The 25,073-nt window shown below is 59.3% G+C and overlaps 1 protein-coding gene across 2 annotated transcripts in view; it reads left to right on the top strand.

The window, feature by feature from the left end:
* KCNQ4 (potassium voltage-gated channel subfamily Q member 4) overlaps positions 1 to 25,073 on the top strand; it is a 51,089-nt gene that overhangs the window by 19,861 nt on the left and 6,155 nt on the right. Inside the window, exons 2-11 of one of the 2 annotated variants that reach the window (XM_055342055.1) lie at positions 8,712 to 8,802; positions 9,451 to 9,577; positions 9,780 to 9,955; positions 10,479 to 10,604; positions 10,989 to 11,099; positions 11,301 to 11,396; positions 14,002 to 14,090; positions 16,258 to 16,302; positions 22,639 to 22,859; positions 23,821 to 23,920. In XM_055342055.1, the coding sequence (XP_055198030.1) occupies positions 8,712 to 8,802; positions 9,451 to 9,577; positions 9,780 to 9,955; positions 10,479 to 10,604; positions 10,989 to 11,099; positions 11,301 to 11,396; positions 14,002 to 14,090; positions 16,258 to 16,302; positions 22,639 to 22,859; positions 23,821 to 23,920 (1,182 nt within the window). Of the gene's footprint in view, positions 1 to 8,711; positions 8,803 to 9,450; positions 9,578 to 9,779; positions 9,956 to 10,478; positions 10,605 to 10,988; positions 11,100 to 11,300; positions 11,397 to 14,001; positions 14,091 to 15,726; positions 15,889 to 16,257; positions 16,303 to 22,638; positions 22,860 to 23,820; positions 23,921 to 25,073 lie in introns of both variants that reach the window. The other variant, XM_055342054.1, reaches the window with a different exon arrangement.

Below are 25,073 nucleotides of genomic sequence, written 5' to 3'. Positions count from 1 at the left end.
CGCTGTTTATTTGAGGCGTCGGTGCTGCCCAGCCAGCCCTTAACAGATGGAGGGCCCCTGCTCCCTCCTGGTGCCCACCCGGGACATGCTGCTCAGCCCCCCTTACCTGGAGCACCAGGTAGTCCGGTTGGCACGGCAGAGGGAAGCAGCGAGATGGAGTAGGAGGGTTTGGAGCTGGGCCAGGTGGGAGACGACCAGGCTGTGACGCATTAAACACCTGGCCCAGGAGACACTGCCTTCCACACCCTAGTGGCACCGAGACCATTCACACCAGCTCAAGACAACCTGGCATGTGAGGGCGGGGGACACCTACTGCCAGGAAAGGGAAGAGTTGCGTGGCATCGTGGAGGGAGGCGGCACGTCGGGGCTTCACTGAATGGAGAAGGGGAGATACTAGATTCGGGAACAAGTGGCCTCAGGTCCATTTTTCTATGCACTCCTGCCAACCTTCCTCTCTGGTTCTTAGTTCCGTTCCTGGGAAAGACCACCTGACTGGCTGGGCCGGACCTACGGGTGGGGTTGGGGGGAAGCTTTCCTGGTCAGTCTCCAGTTCTGGATGAATCAGTCAGTGGTGGCCAGGAGAGCGGCATGGAGCCACGTTGGTGTCACGTGGGGTTGGCCCTTGGGGGGCTGTGGTGGCTGTCTGAGCCGTCCCTGGGGACCCCGTGGCCTTGTACATCCTGTGCGTGGTGAGGGGTCTGGCGGGGAGGCCGCCGCTGGCACAGAAATCCAGCCCGAGCTTAGGGCTGCCTGTTTCTAGTGGGTCCATCCAGAGGGGCCAACTTTTTATAATTTTTCAGGCCGAAGGGAACGCCTTTTTCTAATTGGTCCTCCAAGAGGGGGCATTTTTGTCATATTTTGTACTATGTGCTGGCGGCTGCTGTCCCTCCAGGGACATCCTCAGAGAATCTGGAACTGAGCTGAGAGCTCAGGCCTCTCCCCTCCACCCTGCTCTGGAGAGCAACAAGGCTGAAGGGACTTTAGCCTTCAGACCGCGGCCCACCTTCACGTCGTAGATGGGGAAACTGAGGCTCCATGGAGCCCTCATCCCTCACCCTGAGCTCCCAGCATAGGCCTCTGGCCCAGGGAAGCAGCGGCCTGCAGCGGCAGCCCTGGTGTGGGGCCCTGGGTCACGTGCTTTTGCTCCCTTTGCCATATTTAGAATCGCTGGATCAGGGGAAACTTCTCGTCCCAGCCCCTGAGGATTCTTGGAAAGAGCCTCACTCTGAGGCCTGGCCGGCTGCCCCTCCCCTCGATCCCCCTGCAAGAGAAAGTAGGAGGCTGCTCTCCCCCAGAGGAGCCTGGGGCCCTCCGGGCCACACTGCACCCCCCTCCCCGTCGGGGGGAGCCCCTCAGGTCTAGCTTAGGTCCCTCCTTCGGTAGCAACCCTAGTTTGTAGTTTAAGAAGCCATCTTGTGCTGGAAGGTTATGGCCTCTGTCCGCCAGGAACCTTGGCTGAATGGGGACAGACTGGCCCTGGCCGTCCCCAGGGGGAAGGTGGAACCTTGCCTTCGGGGTCCTGGTCTGGGTGGGATCGCATACTCCCAAGGCCAGTTGTAGAAGGGGAGCCAGCTGGTGGCCACGCAGGCGACAGCTGCCTGGGAGGAGGGCCACTGAGGACAAGGAAGGAGGCCCAGGAGGAAGGAAGGGGGCATGGCCTGGTTCTGCATTTATTTTGGCCTGGTTGGGGGCGGGGGTATCCCTTCATCCCACATGGCTGCTTTCCTCCCTCAGGATCATCAAGCCTTAAAAATAAACCCAAAAAAGTCCCAAGCCAAAGCAAATCAGAAATGCATGTGTGGAGCACCTGTGGTGTTCTGCATCTTTTCTCCCATCCTTAGGGTAGGGGATAAAGGTCCTGTGTTCCCCAGGGACCCCTCCCCAGGGCCCAGTCAGCTGTTCAAACCTCCCCCACCTCTGTTCCCCGCCTCCTCCCGGAAGGAGGAGCCCTGACTCCTCCGTCACTGAAGGTCACAGAGGAAGTCGGAGCCCCCAGGGAGCGCTCTGGCTTCCCGGTCCCCAAACCTCTGGTCCCACCTAGCCCCTCCCCCGGGCCGCCCCACTAGCTGGCAGGGTCCTTTCCGCCCAGCAGCAGCCCTGACCTGCTCTGGATCCCCGCCTCCCTGCTGCCCTGGGGACTTCATTCCATTGATCATCCCTCTCTCTCCCCCATCTTCGACTTGTCCCTCTCTCCTCTGGCTTCTTCCACTCTGGCTCTTGCATCTTAAAATTAAAAAAAAAAAAAAAAAAAAAAACCCAAGCCCAGGTCCCTGGGCTCCCCATCCCTCTCTCACGCCTCCACCTTCCTCATCCTACTGGCCTGGCGCTGCTCCTGCCCGCTCTCTCCGCTCCTCTGCCCAAGGTGCCCAGTGACCAACTCGTCACCAAACCCAGTGGACATTTTTCAGGCCTTATCTTGTTTGACCTCTTGGCAGCATTTGACACTGTGGTTCGCTCCCCCCTTGAAACCCTCTTGCTTGGCATCCCTGCCACCTCTTTCTCCTGGCTTCCCTCTTGTCTTGCTGGCAGCTCCTTTGGCATCTGGCAGGGGGAGTGTGTCTCCTGTCTCTGCCCAGGGGTCCCTCTGGGTCCTCCTCGAAATGTGCCACATGTCCTCTGAACTGTCTGGGCCCCTACCATGGTATCTACCCGCTCCCCTGTGTGCCCCAAATCCGCATTTCCAGCTCAAGGTCTCTGCTTTCATGGCCTTGAGTGTGTGCCTGTGGGCAGTGACCCCAGGGGAGCTCATCGCCCCCACCTGCTCCTCCTGTGGGGTCTCCCGGCTCTGCCCACTCATCCTTCATCCACCTGGCACCCACGCCAGAAACGGGAGAGTCCTTCTCCCTCCTTGTCCCCATTTCCAAATAATCACCAAATCTTGCTCCCAGAAACCTCCATCCTGCACGTATCTTTGCTGCTGGCACCCTCATCTCTCATCTGAATTATTGTGGAACTTTCTGCATTTTCCCGATCACTCTCACCCCCTCCAGTCCACATTCCCCCACGACCCGTGAGTGTGGTCGTGAAACACATATCACACCACGGCATTCCTTTCTGGAAACTCTCCAATGGATCCCCATGGCCTTGAGGGTTCAGGGAATCTGGAACTGAGCTCATGACAGACCCTCTCCCTGCAGACCCTCTGCCAGAGAGTCTAGTCCCCCACCTCATGTTGCAGGTAGGGAAACAGGTAGTATTGCTTGGTGGTCCAGGTGGACTTGGGTTTAGGTCCTGGCCTTATGACTTTGGACAATCTAGTATACTTTTCTTTTTTCCTTTTCCTTTTTTCTTTTTTAAAAAGATTTTATTTATTTGTTTATGACAGACACACAGAGAGAGGCAGAGACACAGGCAAAGGGAGAAGCAGGCTCCATGCAGGGAGCCCGATGTGGGACTCGATCCCAGGACCCCGGGATCAAGACCTGAGCCGAAGGCAGATGCTCAACCACTGAGCCACCCTGGTGCCCTCTTTTTTCCTTTTTAAATAATGGCTTTGGGATCCCTGGGTGGCTCAGCGGTTTGGCGCCTGCCTTTGGCCCAGGGCGCGATCTGGGAGACCCTAGATCGAATCCCATGTCAGGCTCCCGGTGCATGGAGCCTGCTTCTCCCTCTGCCTGTGTCTCTGCCTCTCTCTCTCTCTCTCTCTCTCTCTGTGTGACTATCATAAATAAATAAAAATTTAAAAAAACAAAATAATGGCTTTATTGAGCTGTAGTTCGCATACCAGAAAATCCCGCCTTACAATTCAGTGTTTTTTAGTACAGTCGTAGAGCCATGCAGCCATCCTAGCAGGCCTTTCTGAGCTGTGTTTTCTCATTGATAAGCCTTGGGTGATTATGGTACTGCTTTCGCAGGGTGGTGGTGAGAAGTAATTAAAAATAAGCATGTAGAGGGCTTGGCACAGTGTCTGGCCAATAGGAAGTCAGCAGCCAGCAGGAGCGGTTCAGGGGTCACACAGCAAACTGGGGTGAAGTTGATGTTGGCCCGAGGCCCACGTCCCCAGTGGGGCTGTCCTCACTCCCCCTGCCCTGTGGCTGTTTCTGCAGCGAATTCAGGGAGGTGGTGGGGGCAGGGTGAGGCGGGGAAGGCAATAATTGCAGTTATTTAAAAAGCTATGGGCTGGCTAATAATTGAATCAGCCACAACCACTCCGATCAGCTGAGCCAGTGATTCTCCAAGTGTGGTTCCCGGAGGAGTAGCAGGAGCATCACCAGGGAGCTTTGCAGACGTGCAGATTCTGAGGTCCCACCTCACGCTTACATTCCACAAGTGGGGCCCAGAAGTCCTGGGTCTTAGCGAGTCCTCTGGGCGATCCTGACACCAGCTGTAGTTGGAGAACCACGGATCTAAGCAAACCAGCTAGGGGCCATTGTAGAGAGCCCAAGCCAGCCAGCTCCTGGGTGCCAACTACAATTGCAGAGGCAGAGAATCGAGGCCCGAGAGGGGGCCGGACACAATCCTTAGTCCTTATTTGTTGCATGAATGAAGCCATACCCTGGTTCTGGCAGACACAGCCACACCCTGGCTTCGGGCTCCTTCTCCCTGTCTCCTCTCTGCCTAAGCTCCAGACGCGGATCTCTGGCCCAAGAGTGGGTGTCTGTGTGAGGACCCCTCGGGAGGACCAAGGTAGCCTGAGAGGTCGCACTGATTCACTGTGTGATTTGGACCAAGTGTGTCCTTCCCTGGGCCCCATTTCTTCATCTGGAAGATAATTGCTCAGGTGCCTGGGACACAAGATGTTCTCTATCAAGGACTCCTGGTTGAGCATCTGCCTTCCACTCAGTTCCACTCAGGGTGTGATCCTAGGTCTTGGGATCGAGTCCCACGTCGGGCTCCCTGCATGGAGCCTGCTTCTCCCTCTGCCTGTGTCTCGGCCTCTCTCTCTCTCTCTCTCTCTCTCTCTCTCTCTCTGTGTCTCTCGTGAATAAAGTCTGTAAAAAACAAAAACAAAACAAAACAAAAAAGATGTTCTCTATCAGATTTAACGTATCTGTTCCACTGTATTGAGCATCTGGAAACCCCCATCCAGCGTGTGAAGGCAGTGGAGGTGAAGCTCTGGGGCTTAAAAAAAATATATTTTATTCATTTACTCATGAGAGACACACAGAGAGAGAGGCAGAGACACAGGCAGAGGGAGAAGCAGAGGGAGAAGCAGGCTCCCTGCGGGGAGCCCGATGTGGGACTCAATCCCGGGACCCCAGGATCCCACCCTGGGCTGAAAGCAGACACTCAGCCGCTGAACCACCCGGGCGGCCCGCTCTGGGGCTTTTTAAACAGTGTCTACCATGTGGAGCTGGTCAAAGTCAGAGACCTGCCTTCTCGTCCCTTCTCAGGAAGGATGCTGGGGAGTCCAACAGGCCAGGGAGGGACGTTTTTGGAGCTTTTGGAGCCTTCTCAGTGGGTACCAACTGGGGGCTTTGGTGACATGGTGTTTTAATATTTGTTTCATGTGAATGTCTGCTATTCATGTACTCAGTTTATGAAAAATAAAGCAGAGCAAGGAGAGAGAGAGAGTGTGTGGGGATAGGGCCATTGTTTTGGAGAGAAGGGGTGGTTGGGGAAGGCCTCCCCAAGGAAGTGATGTTTGATGAGTAAGGGAAAAATAAATAGGCATAGGAAGCAGCAGAGCAAGTGCAAAGCCTGGAGGTGGAAATAAGTTTGGTGCTCCAGCAATGGCATGAGGTCAGGATGGTTGGCGCATAGTGATGGAGGGGATGGGGAGAGGGGGTCAAGTCTGCGAGGTGCGGTGGGGGCCAGAGCTCTCAGGGCCTTCCAGCCCACACTGAGGAGGTTAACCTTTGCTCTCCAAATGTGATGGGACGTCAGGGAGAGTTTTGAGGAGAGTGATTTCCAGCTTTGCGTTGTCAGGAAGGTCATCCTGGCTACTATGAAGAGAGTGGGTCACAGTTGGGCCAGAGTGGAGGCGGGGAGGCCAGCCGGAGGTGAGATGGTGGCGGCTTAGTCAGGGTGGTGAGCTGTGGTCTGTCCAGGGACTTATTCTGAAGGGAGAGCCAAGAGAAAATTGCTAACGGCCAGGAAGTGGAGGGTGAGCGAAAGGAAAAATCAGAGGCAACTCTTAGGTATTTGGCCCGAGCCCTTGGGTGGCAGCTGGTGCCATTAACGGAGATGGGGAATCAGGAGGGGAACAACATTTGAGGGCAAATCGAGTTTGGTTTTGAACATGTTGGGTTTGAGAGGCCACCAGACATCTGAAAAAGAGAAGCTGAGTAGACAGCTGGACATGTGAGCCGGACTCTGGGAGAGGCCGTCACACCCTGACACCTGTGAAATGGCAAAGCTCTTGTGGTAAAGGGGTGGGGGCAGGACTGAAGGCAGCTGTGTCTCTGTCTGTATATTTAAGGAAATGCAGTTTTAAATTCCTATTTGTCATTACTTCTGTTTATTTATTTTTAAAGATTGTATTTATTTATTTGAGAGAAGGTGTGTGTGAGCAGAGGGGGAGGGAGAGAATCTCCAGCAGACTCCCCGCCCAGCTCAGAGGAGACCCCATTGGGCTCGATCCCAGGACCCTTGAGATCAGGACCTGAGCCAAAACCAAGAGTCAAGTGTTCAACCAATGGGGCCACTCAGGCGCCCCCACCCCTGTTTATTCTAAAAAATACAAGGAAGTGCAGAGAAGCAACAAAGCAGAACAGAAGCCAAATCCCTCTTAATTTTGCCACCCGGAGATAAGCCCTGCTGACTCTTGGTAGGAATATAAAAAATATATATATTTTTAAAAATTGGGATCACATTGCCCTTCAGATGTGATAATATGCTTTTTTCATTTAACCCGTTGGTGATGTGTCCATTTTATAGACATGTAACTGTTGACCTGGAAGGCACAGTGTGGTGAAAGATGCTTTTCTGAAAGCCCCAGCAGGAAGCTCCTAGTGTGGCCCCCTTACCTGAGGATCCGGGGTTAGCCGAGCACTGGGGCCACCGAAGGATTGCTGTTCAGGGTTGGGGTGAAAGCCTATCAGATTCAGAGGCAGCCCTTCCTGGGGGAGGGGGCTGGATGAGCCGACCTCAGAGAGGGGCCCCGGGGCCTGTAGGAGTCCCCATCCCAGGGGGATGTGGATGCTGCATTTTCTGTGGTTAATTCTTGAACATGAGGAGCTGGGGCTCCTCCTACCTCCCCGTGCCTTCTGTTTTGCTGACTCAGCTCTTGCCTGGAACTGGCCAATGAGGCCTCCCCCTCGCTCATTCATTCAAAACCCTTTACAACATCCACCACCTACCCTCTCTCCAAGTAGCCTGGGAGCCCGGCCCAAGGACGGTGTAGGTCCTTTCCGCATCTGTCCTCCCATCAGCTCCCCTGTACAGAGGTGGAGACCGGCTCACAGAAGGGAGGTGACTGTACGAGCTGGACCAGGACCTGAACCCAAGCCTCTCTGCCCCTGGGCCCCTGAAACAGGAACACAAATGAAGCCACGTAGAGAGTGACTAGGGCCATAGATACACAGGCGAGCACCGGGCAGGGGTGGGAAGGGGAAGAGGGAAGGGGGTGAGGAGGGCCTCCCTGGGGGGCTCCCTGGAGCAGAGGGGGAGCAGAGTCTCCGCAGGCCCTGGAGGTGGGCTGTTTCCGGCAAAATGCTGCATCAGCAACCTTCCCAGGTGGGGAGACTCTGGGAGCATCTGGGGGAGGCTGTGGGTCAGTCCACAAGGGAGGTGTTTGCAGAGAAACCCGTTCCCTCCAGAGCCTCTCCCAGGGCACATGCATGTCCAGCGCATCCCCCTCCCAAAGAGGGGCGCTTCTGGGATTCCGACCGGGTCCCTTCCCCCGTAGCCTGTGCCCCTCAGCCTGGCCTGCGTTGCGTATTCACACACTGTCTGAGGCCTCCAGCCTCTCCCCTCGTGCCCTTTCCCCCTCTTCCCATCCCTTGGGAAGGGGGTAACCCTGGCTGTAATCTTGCCTCTGTCTTGGACACACTGAGTGACCTTGGGTGAGTCCCTTTCCCTGTCTGGGCCTCAGTTTCCTCATATGTGCAGCTGGGGTGGAGGGAAGGGCTGGATGAGCTGGGTTATAAAGTTCTTTCCATTTCTAAATGTCTGTTTCTGGGCTTCCCACTGCCTCAGGGGAGCCACGGACCATGAGGCCTGACTCCCCTCCCCAGACCTCGTCCCACTCTGCATACTTCCCCCCTTCCCTGGCCTCCCTAGTCTCCTTTCCTTTCATAGTTGTCTCCTTCTTTAATTCCTTGAGAGCCCACAAAGGCAGAGACAACTGTCCCCAGATGAAGCGACGTTCCTGCCACCTCGGAGTTCACTGGGAGCAGGGACCTCTCCCGGGCTGCTGACCTTCCGGGCCCCTCGGCTGACCTCGGGGGTTCTTCTCTTAAAACAGTCTTAAAACCAAGCCAAGGCCTGAAAAACCAAGCCAAGGCCTGAGGGCCCCCCTTGTGAGTGGCTGAGCCTGCAGGTGCTTCGTGACTGTTCCCACTGGCAGCTCAGACAGCCCCGCCCCCCACCGCTGGGTGACCACCCTGGGAGCCGCAGGCCGCAGTCGGAGCCTCTGAGGGGGCAGTGGGCATGTGGGGGGCTCTGCCCCTGGGGGTCCAGCACAGAACCGCAGCTCCGGGGAACCCTGATTCGGATTCTGCTTTCCAGACAGTTCTTCCCAAATAACACTTCCCTCCACCCGCACCTGGGCAGCCCCCTGGCCATCCTGTCCAGGCCACGGTCTGACCCTCTCCCCGCTGCTGTTGCAGATTTCTGCTGGTCTTCAGCTGCCTGGTGCTGTCCGTGCTGTCCACGATCCAGGAGCACCAGGAACTTGCCAACGAATGTCTCCTCATCTTGGTGAGTGCCTGAGGCCGGGCCTGAGCCAGGCTGTGGGCTCAGGGTGGAGGCGGACAGAGGCTTCTCACCCTGCGGCTCAGAGAGGGGCTTGCCGCGCTGTGCTCCCTGGGTGCATGGCTGCCCCTCTCTGGACTTCATGTCCTGCTTTAGAACGGATGTTGAGGGACCTCTTGCCGCTGAGCCAGGGCTGATGTTGGGCCCAGAGAAGAGGTGGATAAGCCTCGCTCCTTTTCGGGGCCCAAAGGGTCAACTCAACCCCTGGTTTGGCGGTTGTTTCTTTTTTTTTTTCCTCTCCAAATAGAAGCACCTTGGAAGTGGACAGCCGACAGACAGCTACCCCTTATGTCACCCAGGGTTGGTGGGTTGGCAGGGCCACTGAGTCTGGGATAGCTGGGAGGGGGAGGGCTGAGTGAAGGGCAGAAATCCCCAGACAGCTTGTGGACAGGGAGTGGAAGGCAGTCTGTGGGAGGGGCCACGTGCCTTCTGGAATCCTCCTCAGGTCCAGCCAGGTGTAGGAACATCCAGGAGAGGTGGCCCAAGGAAATCCTGGTCCTCCTAACCCAAGGACTGGGGGCTGGGCCAGTGCTGTGAGCCCCAGGCCCTTGCCCTGGAGCGGGGAGACCAGAACTCAGGCCCCTGGTCCCACAGGAATTCGTGATGATCGTGGTGTTTGGCCTGGAGTACATCATCCGCGTCTGGTCAGCGGGATGCTGCTGCCGCTACCGAGGATGGCAGGGCCGCTTCCGCTTTGCCAGAAAGCCCTTCTGTGTCATCGGTGATAAGACCCGGGCACCCGCGCCTGCCCCCTGCCCCCGAGCCCCAGGGTTGACACCCTGCCCCAGACCCCAGCTCCAGCTAGAGATTCCACCCCCCCATCCCCTTGCCACTACCCCCCCCCCCAGCCAGTGGTCCCAAGACTCCCCCACACACACCTTGGGTCCCGGCCGGCTGTGACCTCACCTTCTGTGACCCTGCAGACTTCATCGTGTTCGTGGCCTCGGTGGCTGTCATCGCCGCGGGCACGCAGGGCAACATCTTCGCCACGTCTGCACTGCGCAGCATGCGCTTCCTGCAGATCCTGCGCATGGTGCGCATGGACCGGCGCGGGGGCACCTGGAAGCTGCTGGGCTCGGTGGTCTATGCGCACAGCAAGGTGCTCCTGAGGGCTGAGGGGGCCGAGGGGGAGGCCAGGGACCCTGCGGCAGCCAGGTCACAGGGGACGGTCTCTAGGGGCCCGGGCTGGGTGTTGGTCAGGAGGTGAGGCCTGCCGGGCAGGGCTTGGAAGCTTCTGGGTTCGGTGGCTCTATGCACAGCAAAGTGGAGAGCTGGGGTGGAGTCTGTGGGGGGTGGGGCGGGATTGGATGTTGGGGGGTGTGGGGTGCTGGGGGGCAGTGGGTCTGGGGACTGAGATCAAGGCCAGGGTGGGGGCTGGGGGACGGGAAGGTGGGAAGGCGGGGGAGGGTCCCCTTGCAAGGAGGAGCGGGAAAGGAAGGCAGGGAGAGCCATCTCTGAGCAACTTGGAGCCATGGGGGACCTTTGTCCCCCCCCCAGAGCACCTCTCAAAGGTCTCTGTGGGGACCCCCCAGCTGCCCAGAGCTGACAGCTGGGCGCCGTGTTTAACCCCCTCCTTGTACCCCCCCCCCCCCGCCTCCTAATGCCCCCTGGTGCCCTCGCAGGAGCTGATCACCGCCTGGTACATCGGGTTCCTGGTGCTCATCTTTGCCTCCTTCCTGGTCTACCTGGCCGAGAAGGACGCCAACTCCGACTTCTCCTCCTACGCCGACTCGCTCTGGTGGGGGACGGTGCGTGAGGGTCCGTGCAGGGCCACCCTTCTTCCCCAGACCCTCCCCTGCGCCACCACTGGGACTCTGACTCTGGGTTGAGGGAGCCTGCACCTGTTCTCTCAGTGGGGGCTGCCCCCCTCCAGGTTCTGTTGGCCCCCAACCTGCCCCAGTAGACCTGCCTGTGCTCCATCTAGTTCCCCACACCAAGCCCCTGCCACCTTAGCCCTGACCAGCCAGGGGACAGGGAAGGGGAGAGGTCTGCCTATGCCCCCAGCCAGCCCCTGTGGACCACCGCAGGGCACCCCTCATGGCCAGGCTCCCACCTGCCTGTGCCCCAGCAAGCTCTTGTGGGTGGCTCTGAGGGTCCAGCCAGCTCTGAGGGTAAACTCTTTGTGTCCCCAGATCACACTGACGACCATTGGCTATGGTGACAAGACACCGCACACGTGGCTGGGCAGGGTCCTGGCCGCCGGCTTTGCCTTACTAGGCATCTCCTTCTTTGCCTTGCCTGCTGTGAGTCCCCCTGCACTTAGGGTCCCCCGGCCTGGGGGAGAGGGCCCTGGGGGCAGAGCTGGGGAGCCCCTGTCCTGCATTTGCACAGGTGGGGGAGGTGACAGCGGGGGGGGATGGGGCTGGGATGGAGACCTTCTGGGCCTTTTGCTGTACCCCCCACCACCACCACCACCTTTCTCCCAACCACCCCTATTCCCCTAGGGCATCCTTGGCTCTGGCTTTGCCCTGAAGGTGCAGGAGCAGCACCGTCAGAAGCACTTCGAGAAGAGGAGGATGCCTGCAGCCAACCTCATCCAGGTACGAGTGGCTCAGGAAGCCCCTGAAATGAACTGGTGGGTCACCTCTCTGTGCTGACCTGGGTGTCCCACTCTCGTGATTGTGTCTCCACTTTGAAGCTTTTCTGAGGTCACGTGCCAAGTCCGGGCTAGAGCTGTGATGCTAAGTGGGACTGTCAGAAACTTCCCTTGTGCCCCACGTGCCAGTTCAGGCCTCGTCAGAGCTGCCCCACTGTCCCGCTCCAGCCCTCACCCTACGTGGCCTGCAGTGGAGTGGGGCCCCGGGCCTCTTGTCCTCCTGTCCCCACAGCCACCTGAAGGCTGTGCAGTCGTCAGTGGGCCTGCGCTGCTCCCAGCACCGGTTCATTGCACCAGTACTCACACGAATGAATGTTGTGACTACAGGCTGAGACAACTGCCTTAAAAGAAAGCATAGTTCTCTGCAGAGCATTTCACAGGGTTCTGGCCTGACCTTGAAGGGGAACTCAGGGATGATGACCCTAGAAAATTAACCCTTGCATTGCAAGCTGGAGGACCGGTAGGAGTCCACTAGGGGAAGAGGTGAAGTAAAGGAACTGCATGTGCAAAGGCCCAGTGGTGGAAAGGAGCATGGTGTGTTTGGTGAACTGGAAGGCAGCTAGCGAGGCTGGAAAAGCTCCAAGAAGGGTATATAGAGGAAGGAGGGGTCGGGTAAGTGGGTGAGGCCCAGGCCTGAAGGGCCACAGGGAGGAGCTTAACATTTTCCTAAGAGTGATGAGGAGCCACGGACAGTATGAAATGGGAGGAATGGGCCACAGGATCAGATTTGCATTTTGAAAGGAGGCAAGTGGGTTGGAGAGTGCCCCGGGTGTGCAGGGGGAGATGATAAGGGGCTCTGGCAATGTGTGGGCAAGGCGGGCTGGCAGACTGGCCCTCGTGGGAAGGAGGGAGCAGATTCTGTATATTTAGGAGGTGAAATTCGTGGCCTCAGCAGTGGGGTGGGGAGGTGTGTGGCGGGGGACTTCCAGGTTTCTAGCTCCCCCAACTGGATGATCGACCCCCCCCCACTGGAGGGGGACCGGGCTTGGGGCATGAGGCTTGTGAGTTTGGCCAGAGCAGGGAAAGCCTGAGGGCCTGAGCCCTGGGGGGCAGCATGGAGGAGGCAGCTGCACATAGGGGTCTGTAGCTAAGAAGAGTGGGACGTGCTGAGCAGGCAGGGGTGGAGAGTAATGGGGTCAGGGCCAGGATGAGCTGGCCTGGGATGGAGAGCAGGGGTGGAGAAGATGGTCCCCGACGAGCTTCGAGGAACCTCAGCATTTGGTGACTGGGGGGAGCAGGGCTGGGCTAGTCAGGGAGGCAGAGGAGGAGCCGCCAGAGGCGGGGGAAGAGAACCGGCAAAGCAGGAGTGCGTGGCCTCAGTTTCCCCCGCCGCACTGAGGCATGCTGATAGGCCGGGGGGCGGGATGGTTGGCAGGGGCTCCGGGGCTTTGGGACTCTGTGACTCAGCCCTGGGCTTCCCTCTAGCCGGGGTGCGAGGGGGAGCAGGGCCTGCTGGAAGTAGTTCAGGGGATACAGCTCCCTCGGCCTGCCCCCGGCGCCCGCCCTCGTGCTCCCACATCCAGGCCTAACTCGACCCCCCCTTATCTCTCCGCCCCAGGGTGGAACCCCCTCCACGTCCCTGCTATCTGCAGCCGCCAGTCCAGCCTTTCCTTCTCAGCGTCCCCTGGGGCACAATGGCTGTGGTCCCCTGGGGCCTGGCCTTCCAAGGGCCATCGTGAGGGCAGGTGGCTGGCACTGTCCAGGCCAAAAGACAGCTGGCATCGTGGGGCCCATAATTAATGCGACAGCTCTGGCAGCTGCTCCCTGGTTCAAGCCAGGGGCCGAGGCAAGCAGGACGTAAAAATACCCCTGTGCTAGGAGGGTGCCTGGCCAGTGAGCTCAGCAGTGGGCAGTGCCTTCGGGGCAAAGAAGTGCCCACAGCGGGGAGGCATCCGGGGCTCAGTTAGGCTCTGTCCATGCCTCCCTGCCCTCCCTAATCACCCCACTCCCAGCCCCTCCTTGGCTCCTCTTCTTACCAGGAGGGAGAAGGACAGTCCTTCCTCTTGTCCAGCCCTCATCCCTCCTGCTGCAGAGACAATCCTGCAAGTCCCTGCATGCTGAGGGGTGGGTAGGCCACACTCTGCCCTCCCCTCATCAAACCCCATGGGCAGTACCAGGCAGCTGAGAAAACACAGGGTGGATTTATTAGGAGCAATAATAATTCACCCAGCCAGTATTGGTCCCCAGCACCTACCGCGTGCCGGGGGTATAGCGGGGACCAAGACACAGCTTAGAGTCCAGAGGGCGGGAAAGACTCATCAAATACACAGGGAATAGCTGCTCCCTGGCTGTGGCCACGGGAGGGAACGGGAGTGTGGATGGGGGAGCCTGGTGTCAGGTGCCTTCTGTGTGCCGGGCACCGTGCTTGGCACTTGGTAGACATTGGCCCTTTTAATCCTCGTAGCAGGCTGTGGGGTCCGCAGCCTCTGGCTCTGGGTCCCCTCTGGCAGCTCCGAGGACTGGCTCCTTTGAGGGCAGAGGGCTATCGAGGGGCGAGAGGCTTCGCTGATGCCTTGTCCCCCCTCCCCTTCCTTCCCTCATCCGACCAGGCCGCGTGGCGCCTGTACTCCACCGACACGAGCCGGGCCTACCTGACAGCCACCTGGTACTACTATGACAGTATCCTGCCATCGTTCAGGTAGGCCCTGCTGCAGGGGGACAGGGTGGGGGTGGGAGGGGGCTGTTGGCCATGCCCCTTGAGGACCGGGGGCTGGGACTCAGAGCTGGAGGGTGGGAATGGGGCCTGGCTCTGCAAATCCCGTGTAATGCAGAGCCTGGAGCGTCCTCTCCCGTCCTGCTCTGCCCCGGGAAGGTGGTGGACACCAGGTACAGGGTGTGTGTGGGGGTTTGCTGCCCCTCAGGGCGGTGGCACAAACAGCTATCTCCCCTCCGTCCCAGGTGAGGGAGGGGTTAGCCCCTGCTACCTGGCATGCGGCAGCCGCGCAGAGGAAGTGTGTGCTATGGGCAGGAGCGTGTGTGCCAGAGGTGGGCGCCAGGCCCACCCCAGCGCCCCTGTGTGTGAGCCTGCTCCTGCTTTTCCTGGCCCTGTGCCCAGAAGCGGGTTCACCCCCCTGGCCCAGGGCGGCAGAAGGCTGCCCCTTATTAGTGACAGTCATCCCTGGGGCCTGTGCCTGGTCCTTGGGCAGGAGTGAAGACCAGAGAGTGCAGCTCAGTCCCCAGGGCAGGTGGGCATCAAGGGAGACTGGGCAAGGCTGGGCGAGGGCTGCTGCGCTCAGCACTTCTCCGGGGTGGGGGGGGGGGGTGGGGGGGCCTGTTCCTCATTAGTTCTCCAAGAGCAGATGATTCGTGATCCCACTCACCCCTACGCCTGGCTCCCCTTCCCTGCTCCCTCCGGGCTCCAGGGGCTTCCTAGGGGAGGCTCCAGGGGCTTCTTAGGGGAGCCTAGGAGAGAAGGGGTGGGGGAGGGGGCTCCCAGAATCACACTGGGTCCCTCCCCCGTCTCCACTTGGCAGAGGCAAACTCCCACTTCAGAGATAGGGGTTGGTGGTTGGTCTAGAAGGAGCCCCCCCTTCCAGGGGCAGCTCTAAGGACTGAAGGCTTTAGGGAGCGGGGCAGGAGCTGGTTTGTTAGGAATGGGGTGTATGATAGGGAGAGGGGGAGGGAAGATCTGGGGTAGTCCCGGGGCCTCTGGTAGGAGGGACGGAACTTGGTTTAGAGATTCTAGGTCCACGGGCCTTCTGCTCCTGGGAGCTCCCTGTCACACCCCTGTGATGGGCAGGCAGGGGGCAGGTACCCTCCTTTGGTTATGGAAATGGGACATGGCCTGGGGAGTTAGGAAGGAGCTGGGCCCAAATCTAGTCTCCAGGAACCAGGGGCAGGGGTGGATGCTGGAGGAGTGGGGGGCTGGGCTAGCTACCCCATCAAGTCTCTCTCCTAAAATCCAGTCAGATCAGGAGGGTGAGGATTTCAGGGCTGCTGCTGGCTTCCCCAGAGGCACAGCTCCATGAGCGGAAGTAGGCTAGATTCAAGCTCCCGCTTGCCGCCTTCCCAGGGTGCCCTCAAGTTGTGCCCAACCTGCACAACCATACTCGGCAGCCCTGAGGATTTCCCAGGAACTGAGTGCAGAAAGGAAGGGAGGAAGGTTAGTCTCTCCCACCAGCCATCCCCCCACCCTGCCTGTTCTGACTTGGGGTGTTTGCTGAGCCCCTCTAGAGGCAGAGCCTGGAAGGATCTGAGCTCCAGAGCTCGGTGCCCACCAGGCGAGTGGGGGGTGCCAGGGCCCTGCCTGCCGCTGATGGCGCCCTCTCCTGCAGAGAGCTGGCCCTCTTGTTTGAGCACGTGCAACGGGCCCGCAATGGGGGCCTACGGCCCCTGGAGGTGCGGCGGGCGCCGGTACCCGATGGAGCGCCCTCCCGTTACCCGCCCGTTGCTACCTGCCACCGGCCGGGCAGCGCCTCCTTCTGCCCTGGGGAAAGGTAGGGGCCCCCGGGGCCGCCACCTCCTCTTGCTTCTCTTCCTCCTCTTCCATTCTTTGTCTCACCCTCTCTCAGACCTGCCTGTGGCCACCATGTGGGTGTCTGGGCCTGTTCTGGGGACTCCCAGGCCTTGTCACGGGGCCGGGGCATTTGTCGTCGGATGGCCTGACAGGTACAGACTGAGAGCCTCTCTGGAGAGGCCAGGCTGGACTCACCGGCTTGTCACCTGGGGCTCTAAGGGTCTGAGCGGGGGAGATGTCCACACTGTCCTCTCCCGGCACCTCCTCCATTCATTCCATTTGTCCTCTTTCTTTCTGTTTCCACGTCCCCTCACTCTTCCATCCCTGCACCCCCATCCCTCCCGGGCAGCTGGAGAGAGGAGGAGGCCGCTGGCCACAGGTGCTTACGGCTCAGGTAATCGTGGGCCCCATTCTGGGGCGCGAGGGCAGGGAACCCCCTCCCCCAGCATGTTCCTCTAGAAGGGGCTCGCCACCTTGCCTCTCGGGAACGAGGTGCCAGCTGGAGACAGAGATCCGTGACTAAGAACCGCTGTAGGACCTACGTAAACTCAGCCAATGACTAATGCTCTTGTCTCGTGCAACCCTTGTGTACAGCTTGGCTAATCCCAGAGGGTCCTCTTGGGATTCTCCCACAATGCCTTTCTTCCTCACTGAGGGACATTTTGCTGCTCCTAACAGTCTCTTTCCCCTTGGCCTGTCTCTCCTGGAGCTTTTGCATCCTGAAAGAAGAACCAAGAAAGAACAATGCTTACCCCTACGTACATGTTCAAACTAGTGGAATTTCAGGCAATTTTGGAGAAGGGCAGCTCTCTAGCTCACAGGATGGGGGAGCGGCTGCTCCTGTAGAGGGTTCAATCCCCCCTCATTCCCCCTCCCCGCCCCCTCCCCATCGCTTTGCTCTGTTTCATCCTCACACATCATCCCTGATCAGCCAGGTGGGCCTCTGGGCCTTGAGCCTCAGGTGTGATTCTGAGCCCTGGGCCCAGAGCAAGGGAGGGAAGAGGCCAGCCACTCAGCCATCAGGAGGCCCGCGTGGTGGAAGCTGGCCTCTGCCACCTGATGCTGTGTGTCCTTGAGAAAGTCATCGTGTCACTCTGGGCCTCTGGGTCCTAGGCAGCAATGTATAGGCAGCTCAGGGGCTCTGGGGTTTCCAGGCTCAAAGGCCTGTGGGGGAGAGGGGCAGGGGTCAGTGCAGAGGATGCCGGGAGCAGCACTTCTTCCCTGTTCTCAGTGAGGGCATCTCTGACCAGGGGCCCAACAGGGAGCAGGAAGCGGGGAGACGGAAGGCCCCTCCAGATCAGGGGCTAGAGGGACGGGAGGCATGACTGGCCAGGCCTGGCTGGGAAATCTCCAGAAGACAGTGCATGGCACCTCTCCCACCCACAACTGCTGTGGGACTCTGGGTCCCCCTAAGCCTAGGGCCAGATGACTGCTGAGGGCTTGGCATTCACTAATCCCCAGCCTTGCATCCGTCTGCCCTGGACTGTCTGTGTGGCTGGGGCTCCTGGTGAGGGTGGTGGAGTGTCCCTTCTTCCCCGGGCACCGCAGGAGGTCGAGCTGTGACTTCTAGGACATCAGTCCCCAGGCTCGGGCCAAATGGCCATATCCTTAACTCTTGGCTATCTGGGCCCTATGGGGTGGGTGCTCCAGACAGGACCTCCCCCCCCCCCCGCCCGACACACACACCCACATACATATCCACACTTCTGCTGGTTGTGGTGCTTGTAGAAGGACCCAGAACTACAAGAAGCAGGACTTCCTGGGGGATGGCATTGCCAGGGCCAGCACCTCCTCTCTTTGAGGTTTTTCCATGAGGCACTAAGACGCTGTTTCTCAAGGCATGGTCCACTGACTTCCTGCATCAGCATCTGTGGGGCATTGCTTAAAAAATGCAGATCCCTGGACCTCTCCCCAGGGCCACAGGAGGAGACTCTCCGGAGAAGAGGCACAGAACTCTGCATATTCAACTTGCTCCCCAGGAGATCCTTATGCAAACCCTGAGAATCTCTGCATTCTGGGGATGTGGGCTGGAGGAGGATTTGGGTGGGGGTTCTTCTCTCCCACCAGCCACAGGAAGCCAGCCCCATCCTGGCAGCTCCCCACGCTCCACCCACCTGCCCCCTTCCCACTAACCTCTGTTTGTGTCTTGTTCTCAACTTCCAGCCAGATGTTTAGTAATAAACGGAGTTTCTTTCGGATCCACGCCAGCTGGAGACCGAGGTACCCCCTCGCCTGCTCCTCCTGTCCCCTCTCCTCCTTGCCCCACCCAGTTCGGGGGCTGGAGAGGGGGACAGGATAGGCCAAGGCCAAGGTGCATGTGCCTGCAGCCTGCCGTCTGCCTTGGGGCCCTGAGGAGGCTCTTACCTTCCTGGGGATGCCTCTGCCGGGTCGGAGGGCATGGGCCTGGAGCCCGCTCTGCCAGGAGGGACATCTGTAGGAGACGGGATGAGTTCTGGCTCTGCCGCTGACCCGCTGTGCGATCTTGGTCAAATTGCTTCCCTTCTCTGGACCTGTGGAACCAGGAATGGGCAGATTGAACTAGAGGCTCTCTGAGGGTCCTTCCCACTCTGACTTGCCAGATGTTGGGTTTAGCTTCCTGGCTTCCTGCTACCCCCTCCCCACCCCCTGGGGACCAAGCAGATGCCTGAAGGAGCTGAGATTGGCACCTCTTTCGCTAACGCTAGAGCCCAGCTCTTAGAGCTGCATCACCACTACATGCCTTAGTACCTGCCCTGTGCCCGGCCCCGCACGAGGGACGTAGCAGTGCATAAAAGACGGTGCCTGCAGAGTTGCAGAGAGCAGTTGCTGTCCTGTGGGATGAATGCAATGAAAGGAGGAAGCAGAGGGGCTACGGAGCCAGGGTCAGGCACTTCACCTAGAGGAGCCCCCAAAAGGAGTGGACATGAGGGAGGGCCTGCCAGGCCAAGGAAGCAGCGTGCACCAAGGCGAGGAGGTGAGAGAGAGCACAGCCGTGGAAAGGGAGCAGGCAACCCAGTGTGGCCAGATCTGAGAGTGCGGGCTCAGGAGTGAGGTTGGGGACTGAGCCGGATCGTGAGGAACCCCAAGGCCCTGGCTGAGTGTCATGCAGTAGGCCCTGCCTGGCCGGCTGGGCTCACGGCGTCTTGGGTCACCCCAGAAGGGCTTCTGGAACCTTGTGGGTTTGGGGAGCCCGTAAGTATGTGGTTGACAGAGCTTCTGGCTGCCCGTCCAAGAGGCAGTGCTTCGGAACTAGTGTCCTGGATCCGAACCTGGCCGCCATGCGCTAGCTAGGGGACCGTCACCAGACGCCTCGAGTGCCTCAGTTTCTGCGGATGGTAGTAGCATCTGCTTCCCCTCAAACCGTGCCTGGCTCATAGGAAGTGCTAGATAAGTGGTTGGCCTTGTTCAGTGTGGTGTGTGGAGCAGCTAAGATCTTATTTTTATTTTTATTTTTATTTATTTTTACTTTTTGTAAAGATTTTATTTATTCATGAGAGACACAGAGGGAGAGGCAGAGACACAGTCAGAAGGAGAAGCAGGCTCCTCGCAGGGAGCCCGATGTGGGACTCGATCCTGTGCTCCAGGATCATGCCCTGAGCTGCAGGCAAACGCTTAAGCACTGGGCCACTCAGGCGTCCCAGATCTTATTTTTAAGCATAGCTTGGACACCATGGCTGAAGGCAATGGGGACACAACTGAGAGGTTAAGCTGCAGAGTCTCTGGGTTGGACCTGCCCCTTTGCAAGACGCCGTCAGCAGCGTGGGCATGATGAGCTGGAAGGGCCAGGCCAGGCCAGGGGGGCCAGCCATGAGGCTGCGCAGAGGGGCTGTAGGCAGCGTCGGAGGGGGTGGGCGGCCTCTTCCCCCCAGGAGCGTGGCCTTTGCGCCAGATGGAATCCCTAAAGTCATTCGTTGTGGACACAGAGGTTGATCCAGCAGGGCAGTCGGAGGGCAGCCTGTGTCCAGTCCCGTCCTCCCCCACGGGGTCGCCTCAGTCAGGCCTACCCCTCCGTGTCCCAGGCCCCGACAGCCCCCTCAGACCAGTCTTTCAACGTCGGCACCAGGGAAGTCTTGGTTTGGATCATTCTTCACTGGTGACGGGACTGTCACATGCGTTATTTAGCATTGTTGAGCAGCCTCCCTGGCCTCGACCCACTAGATGCCAGGAGCGCCCTCTAATGCGACACCAGAAATGTCTCCAGGCATTGCCGAGCATCCCCGGGTGAGCAGACCTGCCCCCAGCAGAGAGCTGCTGCCCTGGACACTGTCCTGATCGCTGGTCCCCGAGAAAGAACAGTCTCTGAAGTCTCAGAAAAGGCTGAGTTCTGATCCTTGCTGCTTCTGGGGCTTTGGGCAGGTTGTTTGACCTCCTTGCCAGTCTGTAAACGAGGGATGGTACCCGCGGAGCCCACCACACAAAGCGGCCAGGAGGGCCAAGGCCTCAGACAGGACCTTGCGTGTCCCGAGGAGCCTGGGGTGGGAAGGAGCTCCCCCGACGTCCACCGCGTGCCAGGTTTCTTTCCATTTTGTTTGAGCTTTTAGGCTCCAGAGAGGCTGACGTGAGCCGTTTCCTGGGCCCTGCCCAAGGAGCTGGAATCCAGGGCCACCCCTGGGAAAACAGTGCCTTCTTACATTCAAGAGGGGCCCAGGGCCTCTGGCTGGCTGGAAAGTTACAGAACCCCACAAACCAGGCTGGAAGCTCCTCCAACCATCACAGAATCAGAGCTGGAAAGGGACCTTTCAAGGCCTCTAGTGCAAGCCTCCAGACCCCTTCTTCCCTGAGTCCTGCTGAGAGCAAGCCCAGTCTTGCTTGCACACTTCTCGTGAATAGGGAGGTCCCCCCTTCTCCCAGAACATCATTGGAGTGATGTGCTGGGCGCAGAGATCTGGAGTTCCAGCCCTTTGGCTGTGTGCCAGGGCCTTCTCCACCCCCCTCTTGCTCTCCCCCTCGGAGGAGTGCAGGACAGAGGGAGGGGTTGCACGGGCCGGGCGGGTGGGGGGTGCTTGCCAGCATGAGGAGAGCCTGAAGGAATGGCTCTGTAGAGGAAAGTTTGGGAGAGCCAACCTCAAACTTTGGTTGGCATCTCCGGGATGTTTTGAGGGGATCCTGGGCCAGCAGACAGCATGCTGGATTGTGGGGCTTGCCTCGTCCTTCCTTTCTGATATCCTCAGGGCCCCAATCCACGACCTGTAACCTCTCCCTTCTGGGCAGAGGCCCCTACTCCTAAGGATGGTTCTACATCCTGGCTGCCTTCTCGAAGGTGCCCCTGGTTTCGAGATCTTCCTCACCTCAGCACCTTGGCTCTATACCCTGTACCCCATGCCCAGGGCATGGGGGACCCTAGTTCCCACCCAGCCCTGAAACCAGAACGTGTCCCCTGGTCAGCTCTTGACCTGGAAGTGCCTGACAGTCGGTGGTCCAGTCTCCTCCCCGCATCCCTGTACCACCTTAGGCCTCCTCCAAGACTGGCTGGTGCTCTCCTGAGCCAGGGCCCAGACATTTGGGGTGAAAGGGCCCCCAACCTGCCCATAAGCCACAGCAAGGAGGCAGTCGTCACGAGGGCATGGGGTGGAAGACGTTTGCATAGGTCCTACCAGACAGTGACTACACGATCCTTGAAACCCTGGGACACAGAGTTACCCTCCTGGGTATTGGCTAGCCAGGGCCTGTCCTGGGCCACCTGGGGCCTCCCCACCCCGTCTTCCTCCGAGGATCGGGGATGTGGTAGGGAGTTGGGGTGCGGGAAGGGAGGTCTGAGCACACGCCCGGACGTGCACATGTGTGTACCTGTGCACACAGATGTGCAGGGGTTGTTGAAATGGGGGTTCATTAGGCAGTGGGGGGTGCGGAGCTGGGAGAGTGGGCCTCAGTCCAGGTGGGCAGCTCTCAGGCAGGGGGGACCACAGGAGAACGGCTTAAGACCTTCACTGGGGCGGGGAGAGGGGGCACCAGACATGTCCCAGGCGTAGATGTGGGCTCGGCAGCCAGACCACAAGGCCAAGGCCCTCTGCGGCCGGCACGTTGCACCCCGGGCGGGGGCACTGTTTCTGCTCGAGTCTGCGATGCACACCTTGGGAGTTTGGCAATGTTCTGCCTGCAAAGCGGTACCACGTCCTAAAGCCCTGACCCAACCCGTGTGGGATCGGAGAGCTCCAGCAGGAAAGGAGGAAAATATAAATTGACAGTGTAGACACACTGGTACCTAGGTGCTCACACACACACACACACACACACACACACACACACACACACCCCCGCCAGCTCCACAGCCGGCCTCTGTGTACAGTGAGGACCTGGAGGCCTTTCTCAGTGTGCATGGCCAGGTGAGCCTCTCCATCCCTCAGCAGCCCGTCTGTGCGCAAAGGGGTGGCCACCTCCACCTCCACCCACCCACCTGAGCCAGGCCCAGCTCTCCCATCCTCCTGTCTGTCTCTGACTCGCTTCTTGGGTCTCTCTCACTCCTTCCGCTCTGACATCTGTCTCCTGTGTGCCCCCCTTATCTGTTTGTGCAATGAGGGGTGGGAGATGGGGGTAGGGAGGGGATCTGCTCAGACTGACCCCTCATCAGCTTCTGGAAGGGTCAGGGCCCCCCTTGCCACGCCCTTGTTCCGACCCAGGAAGCCTCCACTTGGTGGAGAATCAAAACCCAGTAGCCACCCCCAAGTCCTAAGTCAGCTGCGCCCCCCCTGAGCACCCCCTCTCCCTGCTCCAGCTAACTTGGCTCTCTCCCCCACCCGACCTGCCCTGCCAGCAGCCGGATGGGCATCAAGGACCGCATCCGCATGGGCAGCTCTCAGCGACGGACGGGCCCCTCCAAGCAGCACCTGGCACCTCCGCCAATGCCCACCTCCCCAAGCAGCGAGCAGGTGGGCGAGGCCGCCAGCCCCACCAAGGTGCAAAAGAGCTGGAGCTTCAATGATCGCACCCGCTTCCGGGCCTCCCTGAGACTCAAACCCCGCACCTCAGCCGAGGGTGAGCCCCTGGGGGCCTGGGGCCCAGGACCTACCTGCGGTGGGGGGAACCGAGTCAGGACAAGGGGTGGCAGGATGGTTCCGGTCCCAGCTCTCTAACTGCTCGACCGTCTTTGGGCTCCGGTTTCCTGGTCTGTGAATTGGGCGCCATAACACCTGCTTTGCCAGGCTCCAGACTGTTCAAGAATCAAATGAGAATGTAGAGGGTCGCACTTGGGAAGGGTTAAGAGGGCAGGCTTTGGAGCCAGGCTGCTGGGGTTTGAATCCCGGCTTTGCCACTTATGGGAAAGTTTTAGGATCCCATGAGCCAGTCCTTGGGAAGCGCTGACCTATGGGAGCCTGGGCACGGCTGGCGCCCAGGGCCTCGTCTTCCCTGCCCAGGAAGCTGCCTGCCTTCCACCCTCCCTGCCCCCGTGGAGCAAGGATAGCATCCCCTCTCCGTGCACTGCAGCAGCCTGGAGGAGCGTCTCTCACCCGGATAGAGAAGGACTGGCTTTCAGGGCCTGACCCAGCAGCGGAGCTGGGCACGGGAGCCAGGGGCTCGAGCTCCCTTCCCTCGTGGCTGAAGGATAAGACCGCGTGTGTGATTATGTGCAGAGGCCTCGGGTCCCTGGTCTCTGGGGCTCGCTGTGCTCGTGGGACCAGGGGGGGGCTTCCTCCCGGGCTGCGTGGAATTTTCCTCAGGCCAAACCCTAAAACAGCTCCTGCTTACCTGGCCCCCAGGCAGATTCTCGCCCTGACCAGTCATAGGGCAGATGGGCATGCGGTGAACCAGGGTTTTCCACGCGGGGTAAGGCAGTCAGGGAGGCTGGAGCCTGGCCTGCCTTGTGCCCCCAAGAAGGTTCTAGACTCTTTCTGAGCCTGTCTCCTTATCAGTATCTCTAAAGGGGGGTCCGGCAGGTGGTGGTAGGGGTTGGGAGTGGCCCCTTCTGCTGCCACCACCTGGCCCCCTGACTTTCCAGAGGGCCCCTCGGAGGAAGTGGCGGAAGAGAAGAGCTACCAGTGTGAGCTCACAGTGGACGACGTCATGCCCGCTGTGAAGACGGTCATCCGCTCCGTCAGGTGAGACTGAGGCCTGAGGCGCCCCCTCCCAACCCGTCTGCCACCCATTGCTGCTCCCCATCTGGGGCCTGCCCTCATGGCCAGGCCTGGCCTGGCTCCCGGGCATGCCAGCTGCTGCCCGCCTGGCACCCTTGGCGGTGCTGGCTGGCGGGGACCCTGGAGTGTGGGTGGGGTGGGAGGTGGCATATGGCTCCCAGCAGGGCTTGCTCATCTTCTTCACGTCTGGAGGGCTGGCTGGCTAGGGTCGTAGGCTCGGCTGCCCACTGTGGTCCCTGTCCTACACCCGCAGGGTCCTCTCTGAGTCCCCCCCCACCCTTCCCCCGCCCTAGCTGTGTACCGCCTCCTGCCTGTCCCAACGTCTGTCCTGGGGGCTCTTTCCTCATCTCTGTCTCAGTTTCATATTCCTTTCGCTGCTGTGTCTCACCGTTTCTCTCTCTCCTTGGGTCTCTTGACCTCAGCTTGTCTGGCTCCCTCAGGGCTTCCTCTAGAGCAGAGCTTTTCAAACCACAGGTCACAACAGTTTGAAATCAACTTAGTAAAATCAATTTAGTGGGCCATGGTCAGCATTTACCAAAAAAAAAAAAAAAAAAAAAAAAGGAATAGAAAATAGCAGAGTGCATTCCCCAGTAGGAAGGATAAATAATGTTGATGAAACATACGTTTCAGTTACGTGTGTGTGTTACTGGTTTCTGATGTAAAATGTATTTTTTAAAAGATTTATTTATTTTGGAGGAGTGAACAGGGGGAGGGGCAGAGGGAGAGGGAGAGAGGGAATCCCAAGCAGACTGGCGGCTGAGTGCGGAGCCCGATGACGATGACAGCAGGGCTGGATCCCACCACCCTGAGATCGTGACCTGAGCCAAAACCAAGAGTTGGACACCTAACTGACTGAGCCACCCAGGCGCCCCGTAAAATGTATTTCTTAGGGTGGGTCTGGGTCAAGCAAGTTTGGAAGCCCCTGTCCTCCGGCTTCCTGCCCAAGACTCTCCCCGTTCAGGGCATTCCCCACACAGGCGGGCAGAACTATCATGCCAACCAGAGGAAACCCCACGGCCCCTTCCCCACCACGTGGCCCAGTCTCTGCCAGGGATTCGGGATTCAGGGCTCCCCAGAGTTCCTCCTCACTCACCCCCCACCTCCACCCACTAGCCTC

This window comes from Nyctereutes procyonoides, unplaced genomic scaffold, assembly GCF_905146905.1.
Source record: "Nyctereutes procyonoides isolate TBG_1078 unplaced genomic scaffold, NYPRO_anot_genome, whole genome shotgun sequence".
Classification (NCBI taxonomy): Eukaryota; Metazoa; Chordata; class Mammalia; order Carnivora; family Canidae; genus Nyctereutes; species Nyctereutes procyonoides.
Note: the sequence above shows the minus strand (reverse complement) of the source record. Positions and strands in the feature narration are given on the sequence as shown.